This window comes from Ipomoea triloba, chromosome 10 (genome assembly GCF_003576645.1).
Source record: "Ipomoea triloba cultivar NCNSP0323 chromosome 10, ASM357664v1".
Classification (NCBI taxonomy): domain Eukaryota; kingdom Viridiplantae; phylum Streptophyta; class Magnoliopsida; order Solanales; family Convolvulaceae; genus Ipomoea; species Ipomoea triloba.
The window spans coordinates 2,417,576-2,427,139 of NC_044925.1; the positions used below are offsets into that span (position 1 = coordinate 2,417,576).

Consider the following 9,564-nt stretch of genomic DNA (forward strand, 5'->3'; position numbering starts at 1 on the left):
GTGAGATAATATTTTCTTTAATTTTCTTCTTTATTGACATGGAAAGGATTAGCATTTTCTATTCTACTTTCTGAACAGTCAACTTCTAAATTATTGAAACAGACAAACAAAAGACCAAGACTTTGGAAAAACAAAAAAAAAACAAAAAACTTTATCAACACTTTTCTAGCGTAACATTTAAGGCAAAGGAAAAATAAGATTTGAGGCGTAATTAAATGAAAAGCTGAAAGATGCCCACCACTAATTAAAGGTGTAATTGTTTCATTACGTGATTTAAACGCTGAGCTCCGCGTTGGCAACAGCCTTTTTTTTTTTTTTTTTTTTTTTTTTTTTTTTNTTTTTTTTTTTTTTTTTTTTTTTTTTTCTATTCGTCCTTTTCTTCCCATTTTAAAAAGATTGAAGGACATAACGTGTGACAAAGTGTTTTGATAAATATGATTTGAAAGTATCCTAATTTGAAACAATAAATCAGAAAATATGGATCACAAACCAGATTGCAAAATTCGTTAGACGTTTCCCGAATAATTAACGCGCCGATTATAATCATGTACATTATTTGTGTAATAAATATACATTATAATCGCGTTAATTATTAAAATCAATGATTAATATTGTAGCATGTTAAAGGGATAAGGTTACAAATGATACGTTTTAATTAGAATGGATTGCACTTTATCGGCAATTTATTGTGTGGACCATGGTCGACAAAAGTTATGTGTCAATCATTATTGTGTGGGTCATGTTTCACACAGCTCTGATCATACTATCAAATAATGTATATTTTGCACACAAATAATCTAATTTTAGTATATTAAAAATGTACATTGTACTAAGAAAAAATACATTTTTATCGTGTGGACCATAGTTCACACAGTGCTGTGTGTACCATAACAAAACGTACAGTTCTGATATATTAAAAGTGTATTATTTGTGTATTGAATTTACGCATTATTTGATAGTATTATCTACCCATTGCACTTTGTATTCATTACTTTTTCTTTTTACATTCTTTCTTTTAGTCTAAACTAGTGTTCGTCCGCACATTGCACTTTGTATTCATTACTTTATCTTTTTCCATTCCTTCTTTTAGTCTAATATTTTTATTTGGCTATATATAATAGCTTGTGTATGATTAGTTAATTAGTTTCTCCAAGTAAGCCCTTAATCTATTATTCTCATTAGCTGCTCTGATCTCTTCATGGCGAAGCCCTTCTCTTTCTTCCTTCTCATTACCATCTTCATAATCTCTTCTCTCACAAATAGCTTGGTTGAGAGTGCTAAAAATATTAACACTGATCAATCCGCTCTCATTGCTTTGAAATGCCAACTCACCTTAGCCGATCCAAACAATGTTTTGGTTCAAAATTGGTCCACTTCAGTTTCTGTTTGTCATTGGATTGGGGTCAATTGTGGAGTGCACCATCGTAGGGTAGTTGCACTCAACATTTCAAACATGGGTCTGTCGGGCCAACTTCCTGCACCTTTGGGAAACCTCTCCTTTCTATCGTTGTTGAACATGAGTCACAACAACTTCCATGGAAACCTACCAAAAGAGTTGGCTTATTTGAAACGATTAAAAGTATTGCATCTAAGCAACAATAATCTCATTGGTGAAATTCCACAACAGCTTGGGAATCTTCACCACTTGGGAGCAATAAAATTGCATCAAAACCACTTTAATGGTTCAATTCCAACCTCTATCTTCAACATCTCAACACTTGAAATCATTGACTTCCAAAATAATAGTTTTTCTGGTACTCTTCCAAGTAACCTATGTCACAACCTTCCAAATCTAGAAGGGCTTTTTTTAGGTTCGAATAGTCTTAGTGGCGCACTCCCTGCAAATTTATCTGCATGTTCAAGACTTCAAATGTTGGGGTTGGAAATGAATCAGTTCAATGGATTTATTCCAATAGAAATTGGGAAGTTATATATGCTCCAAAGAATAACTCTTGGTGAAAACAATTTAACAGGTACTATATTTTGTTTTTGTCTTTTCTATAATGTTATCACCGTATTTTATTTGCCCCCTAATATATAGTTTAGCTTATTGAATTTCTTATCTCTTTTAGGTTAAAGTGGATAATGAAATGACTAAAACATGTTCATATAATAGAACAAAAATTGAATAAATGTTTTAGAAATAAGCTTATTTATTTTGTTTATTAACACTTAAATGACTTTATACTAATATAGTATTGCTCCCACTTATAATTATTGGTCTAGAAAAAGTTATATCTAAAATCATAATAAGTTTGAATCCAAGTTATAACCCTGTTTTATGTCCGTTTTTTCTGTTAATTTTTGTTGTACTTTATTCTATAAAAGTTATACTACATAATTTTTTGGACAAAAATATCCCTATCGTTATAACTTCTGTTATCTTTTCACATTATAATTATCATGCACATGGATACACAATATTTTTTCTTACATCCTTTCATGTTAAGTTTGAATTCATTTAGATTTTAGTTAAATATTACCATAGTTATATTTAGTAATTAGTAATTTATCATTTCTATAATTCTTACTTCAATAATATTAATATGAATTCTACAATTATTTATATATATATATATATATATATATCGAGGTACACACTATTATTTTAAAAAATATTTTAATATAACTAAGATTTTAACATTAAGTATTAATATTGGACATATATCTTTGCGCATCATCAGGCATATAAAATACTAGTGTCTATAATACGAGAGGGAGGTTGAATAGACTTTTATAAGAATTTCAAGTTTAAAAATTAGTACAAAACTGTACACACAAAAGAAGTCTTTTACATATAAGTTTATGTTTTGTTTTTTGTAAACTCTTTTTGGTTAGAGTACGTGTACCTGTGCTTGGCCTGAATCACGAAAAGTAAAGAGTAGGGAGAGAATTTTTATATATAGTAGTTTGGTGGGTGCAGTAATTCTCCTAACCTATGTTTGTCCTTAACACTAAGGAGAAAAAAGTTGCGGATCTTACTTAACACATTTCTGTTATTGAGAACCTAGTTAACAGCTAAGTCTGATTCAAGGACTGAAACAAAGTGTGCAAGTGTAGAAGATAGAACAACATAAAACAACACCATATTTGTTAACGCAGTTTAGAAAATGATTTTTTCCTACGTCTGTGGGGCTCCCCACACACTAGCCCAATCCACTAAACACTAAGAAGGTTAATCTGTACATCATACAACGTTACAAGATAATATAACATGTTTAAGTCGTTGTAACAATAGATTGAACACCTAGGTAGAATGCCTTTGACTAAAGGTTGAATAATCACAAGTTGGGATCAATTAAAGCTTCACTGAAATCCAGCTTGACTAGCGTCCAACCATTGGCTTGGATATATTCTAAGCCATCAACGAGTAGGGTGCTCAACAATAGTGGGGCGCGTAGCCCAGCCAAGCGAAGTAGCTAGTCGGTTGACCCAAACTGTCACGCAAACCCACTCCCTACGTACTCGACTTGGCACTTCTCAAGCTAAGGAGAGGGAATCACCGAGGGAAGAAACAAGGATTTGAGCAAGGAGACATGAAGTCACAAGCAGGCCAAAATGAGGGAAGTTGTCAATGTGGGAGCCTGAATCATTCACGAGGAGACCATCGATTAGAGTACAGACTATACCCCAACCATTAAGTGCTCGCAGGTTGGGTAAGCGGCCCTGGACCGAATAGCCGCACCTTGGTTAGGCAAGCAGCCAAGAAGAAAATTAGGCGTGATAGTGAACCCACAGACAAGATAAGTGATCTTGGGGTGAATTGGAAGCTCTACAAGCTGGATAGAAGGCATCAGAGAAAAAAAACATCACCCAAATAGGCCCACATGTAGAGAAAGAGGCCCAAAGAACCTTTAAGCAATCGTTATATCGTGGACCAGGGTCCACAGTGCACTGTGGACCCTAGTCCGGAACGACGTCATTTCGATGTTAGTAAACGCGAACGCGAATGACTCCAGGGAATTCATTATCTATAACACACATAATCCTTATATAGAATACACAGAACGTTTACCTAGAATGCACATAACGTTTGCCCAGAATACACATAATATTGACACAAAATACACAGAATTCATCCTCCTAACATTCGAATACACAAACACATCACAACCTGTGTTAATAACATGAATACACAGAATATTGACACAAAATACCTAGAACTCATCCTCCTAAACATTCGAATGCACAAACACATCACAACATGTGTTACTAACATGAATACACAGAACAATTAGCTAGAATACACAGAATGATTGCCTGGAATACACAGAAAGATTACCTAGAATACACAAAACTCATCTCCTAACATTTTGGTACGGGGTGCACAATGCATTGTGCACCGTGGTCCACGATATAAATTGCCACCTATAAGTAGGAAAGGTGTCTCACCGGCCAGCAGGTAGGGAAAGCGGCCTAACACCATCCTTGTATAGGCTCGCATGTAGAGAAGGTTGCCGAAAATTATCCTCTTTGGGCTCGCAAGAAGGGAAGGCGGCCTAGCAAGACATTTTACCTCAAGGAAAAATGAGGGGAATTGAAGCACCACTGCACGCTTCAAGAAAAAAAACAAAGAAGTCATACGACTTCGTATGTAGGGAAGATGGTGAAAAATCCTTGTTGCGCCTGCACTGAGAGAAGGCGGCCCAACTGGTCAGCATGTTGGAAGCCAGTGAAAGTTTCTAGTTGGGCCCACACGGAAGAAAAGTTGACCAACGGGTTCGCATGTAGAGAAGGTAGTGAAAAATCTTAGTTGGACCAGCACGGAGGGAAGGTGGCCTAATAGGTCCACATTTAAAGGCGGTGAAAAATCCTAATTGGTCCCACACAGAAGGACAATGGCCCAACAAGTCCGTATGTAGGGATGGTGGTGAGAAATCCTACTTGGGTCCACATGGAGGGAAGGTAGCCCAACTGGTCCGCATGTAGGGAAGGCAATGAAAAATCCTTATTGAGCCCGCACGGAGGGAAGGTGGCCTAATGGGTTCACATGTAGGGAAGGCAGTGAAAAATCGTAGCTAGTTGATCCTGTACGGAAGGAAGGCGGCCCAACAGGTTCGCATGTATAGGAAGTCATGAAAAAATCTTGTTCAGCTCGTATAGAGGAAAGGAAGCTGAAGGAGCCTGCATGTAGGAAATGCACCTCAATAAGCTTGCATGAAGGGAATGCTGCAAAGATCTCTTTCTTTTTTCTGGTAGAAAACTTGTGAGAGCTAAGTCGTCTTGACGAACCGAATGCAACGAAGGTGATAGGGACCAATCTATCCCAAAGAAACGAGAACCTTTCGGACTAAAAGTCTAGAATGTCACACATGAAAAAGTTCAAAATCGTCTATACAGAAGTTCGGGAGTGGGGCTATTTTATTGGGAAAGCCTTAGCTTAAGAAGAATAAATGATGGATTGGGCATGGAAGGTGAGGGAGTAAATGAGCTAAAAAATTAAAGGTGTAGCTAACAAAGCTCAAACCCACAACCTCAAGCATAACATCACGTCATCTACCAACCAACCTAACTACTTAATTCTTGTTTATGAAGGTACAAGAGTTTATGTATATTAAGCAGGTGTTGTATGCAACACACGGACATGCTTAATATGTACACCGCATAATGCTCAATATGCACGCGGGCATTTTTAATTCCCAAAATTAATCTCATCTATTCATATGATTTTTTTAATGCACCAAGTTAGTGTATATATATGTGTGTGTGTGTGTGTGTGTATATATATATATATATATAAAGTTTAGTCATTTTGTCTGACGGTGGAAACCCTAGGTTACACCCGAAAAAAAAAAGTTTAATTTATACACTATGATTCATATTCTATAGTATTGTTTCACAGGTGAAATTCCAGAAGAATTTAGCAATCTTCAGAATTTAGAGACTTTGGCTATAGAAAAAAACCAAATTACAGGATGTCTACCAAAGACTATTTTCAATATGACTTCACTTCTAGTTCTGGCATTACAGGCTAACAGATTAATTGGATCCATACCAAGGGAGATTGAAAATTTAACTTCTCTCTCAGGAATATATCTTTACGAAAATTATTTCTCAGGTTTGAAAATTTATTATTTTAAAAGTGCTTAATATGAAATTCAATTTGTACATGTCAACAAAATTATTTGCATTTAAACATAGTCTTCGGTTTTGCAGATAAAGTACCCCAAGAAATCAGCAATCTTAATGCATTGGAGGAATTAAATTTGCGGGACAACAAACTAAGTGGTTTGATACCTAAAGGTATATTCAACATTACAACACTTAGAACTATTTGTCTTGGCGCAAATGACCTTTGGGGGACTCTTCCTCACTCTATAGGGTATGGATTACCCAATCTTGAAGGACTTTTTCTATACAATAACAAACTAAGTGGAGCAATACCCCAAAGCATTGCAAATTGTTCTAAACTCTTAATTATATCTATTTCCGATAACTTCTTGAGTGGGTCAATTCCAAATTCTTTTGGAGATCTTAGGTTCCTTCAACGGCTTGAAGTTGGAACAAATAATCTATCAATTGATGAGACCCCTTTTGAAATAAGTTTTATAACTTCTTTGACAAAATGTAGAAACTTGAACATTTTGAGTGTGAGTGAAAACTCTTTCCACGGAACTTTACCCAAATCCATTGGAAATTTTTCGTCATCTCTAGAAGTGCTGGAGATCTTTGATGTTGGGTTAAAGGGAACAATACCAGAAGAAATTGGTAACCTAAGTGGTTTAGAAAAGATGCAAATGGCTAAAAATGACTTGACAGGATTTGTTCCACACACCTTTAGAGGATTACAACATCTTGAACGATTGCTCTTATTTAGGAACAAATTAAGAGGACCGATTCCTTTCAGTCTTTGCAAGTTGAAGAAATTGGGGCTAATCGATTTAAGTAAAAATCAAATTTCAAGTTCTATTCCTGAGTGCTTATGGAACCTTACACTTTTAAGGTATATATTCCTAGATTCAAATGGATTAACAGGTAGATTGCCTTCAAATCTATGGGTTATGAGTGACCTTTTAGAGCTCAACTTGTCTTCTAATTCCTTGAGTGGTGTGTTATCTCCTAACATTGGAAATCTAAAGGTTATAATCAACATATGTTTGTCCAAGAATCAATTGTCAGGTAGCATTCCAAGCACAATAGGAAGCTTACAGAATTTGATATTCCTTTCTCTAGCACATAACAATTTAAATGGACAGATACCAAAGTCAATAGGTGGGATGCTAAGTTTAGAATCATTAGACTTGTCTCAAAACAATCTCAATGGTTCAATTCCTGCATCTATGCAAGAAATTCGATATCTTCAGAATTTGAATGTCTCTTGCAATAGATTAAGAGGTGAAATCCCATCAAATGGCCCTTTTAGAAACTTCACAAGTCTATCATTTATGTTTAATGAAGCATTGTGTGGAGATTCTAGGTTTGGTGTTCCTCCATGCCATAAAAGTGTAGTTCAAAGGTCAAAAGCAAAAAGAATACTTCAATATATTTTTATGGCTTTAGGAATTATGGTTGTTATCCTAGCTATAATAGTGGGAATTGTGTTGATTACTTTTTGGAGACGAAAAAAGATTATAAAGAAAGAAGATTTGGTGCCAATTGTGAAAGAAGTGGAGAGAAAATCGTACGATGAGATTTTATGTGCAACAAATGGTTTCAACGAAAGGAATGTTCTTGGTACAGGGAGTTTTGGAGTTGTTTACCGTGGGGTCCTCAATGATGGAACGATCTTGGCGATAAAGGTGTTCAAAATGAAACAAGAAGTTACATTCCAAAGCTTTAATGCAGAATGCAAAATACTGTACAACCTTCGCCATCGAAATCTTGTGAAATTGCAAGGTTATTGCTCAAACTCAAATTTTAAAGCATTGGTCCTTGAGTACATGCCAAATGGGACTTTTGAGGAATGGTTATATTCTGAAAATCACTTCTTGGATATCACTCAAAGATTGAATATAATGATTGATGTGGCATGTGCACTAGAGTATCTTCACCATGGTTATATAAAGTCTGTGGTTCACTGCGATCTAAAACCAAGTAATATTCTACTAGATGAGGATATGGTTGCTCATGTCGCTGATTTTGGAATTGCGAAATTGTTGGGCAGTGATGATAGCATTGCATACACAAGGACCCTTGCCACATTAGGCTATATTGCACCAGGTAAACGCTCTTTTATCTTATTCCTAACTTTTTATTCCATAATTAAATTAATTTTTATTTCATTTTAAATAAAATCTAATATTTTTCCTATATTATAGAGTATGGATTCGAAGGATTAGTGTCTACAAAATGTGACATTTACAGTTATGGAATCTTGTTGATGGAAACTTTCACAGGAAAAAAGCCAAATAGTGATATGTTTTCTGAAAATGTGAGCTTAAGGAGTTGGGTTAAAGACTCTTTGCCTAACAGAGTAATTAATGTTTGTGATGTAAATTTGGTTACACCAGATGAAGAACACTTCAATAGAAAAGGAAAGTGTTTGTCCTCTATTATGGAATTGGCTTTAAAATGCTCTGCAAACTCTCCGGTGGATAGAATTGGAATAAAAGAAGTTCTTGTAGCACTACAAAAGATTAAACACCAGTTTGTTACATATTGTAGTAAGTAGCTAGTGAGTATGAATTCTTGTTGCTAGTTAAGTTCCAAAGTTGATGCATTTCTCTCTTTTTCCATTTTTGCATTTCTATGAAGTTTGTATACATTGTGTCTGTTTTGGCTCTTGAGTTTGACAATATTCATGGTACTTCAAGGGGTTTCTATGTTGTGTTAGTCTCTTTTTTTTTTTTACCCGATTATCCTACTCAATTTCATGAATTGAATTCTAAATTTATATTTCTTTTTTCTTTTTCTCCTTTTATTTTTTGATAACGAGGGAAACTTACCACCACTACTTGAAGGTGTATACTAAGTAAACATCGCTCTTGTGTAATACTCCACAAATTAAACCACATATGAAAGGACTATATGAATTATATTACCAACATTTTCAAACCATTATAAAATTTTTCTTGCTACTTTTTCTTAACTAGCTTATTTACTTTAATGTGTTTTCCACATCCTATTACAAACGTAAAATTTGAATGAGTTTAATTAGACTTCCGCTGTATTCATAAATTCTATTTTTTAACGACTAATTAGTTAAATTTTCAATTTAACATAGTGTTCAAATATTAACTTACCAAGTCTTACACAAAACAATTACTTTCAAAAAATTTATAAAACTCTACCCACATCCCCTCTAGACTTTTACTCGTTCTAGACCACCAAAAATGAAAAACTACAAATGAAGCATAAAAAATTTTACAGTATCATATGTCACAGTATTATAGACAAGCGACAGTTAATTACAAAGCAGTTAAATGAGCAAGAATCGTTACCTTAATCTTGGTAGCTCAGTTATTACAAATATTAGTATAATAATATAAATAATCTCATTGGTTGAGGCATATTTTGCGATTTGCATCTTCCTCCCATTTTCAGAGCAGTAGTGGTAAGATATCCTTAAATTTGAGATTCAAACTCATATAAATAATACTATTGTCCTACATATTTATTTTTATA

The 9,564-nt window shown here is 34.6% G+C and overlaps 1 protein-coding gene across 1 annotated transcript; it reads left to right on the forward strand.

Moving 5' to 3' along the window:
• Positions 1–1,165: 1,165 nt before the first annotated feature.
• LOC116031711 (receptor kinase-like protein Xa21) lies at positions 1,166–8,817 on the forward strand. The gene is made up of 4 exons (XM_031273986.1): positions 1,166–1,973; positions 5,843–6,058; positions 6,157–8,160; positions 8,259–8,817. The coding sequence occupies exons 1-4, from the start codon at positions 1,199–1,201 to the stop codon at positions 8,609–8,611; spliced, it is 3,348 nt and encodes a 1,115-aa protein (XP_031129846.1). The 5' UTR covers positions 1,166–1,198; the 3' UTR covers positions 8,612–8,817.
• Positions 8,818–9,564: the final 747 nt, after the last annotated feature.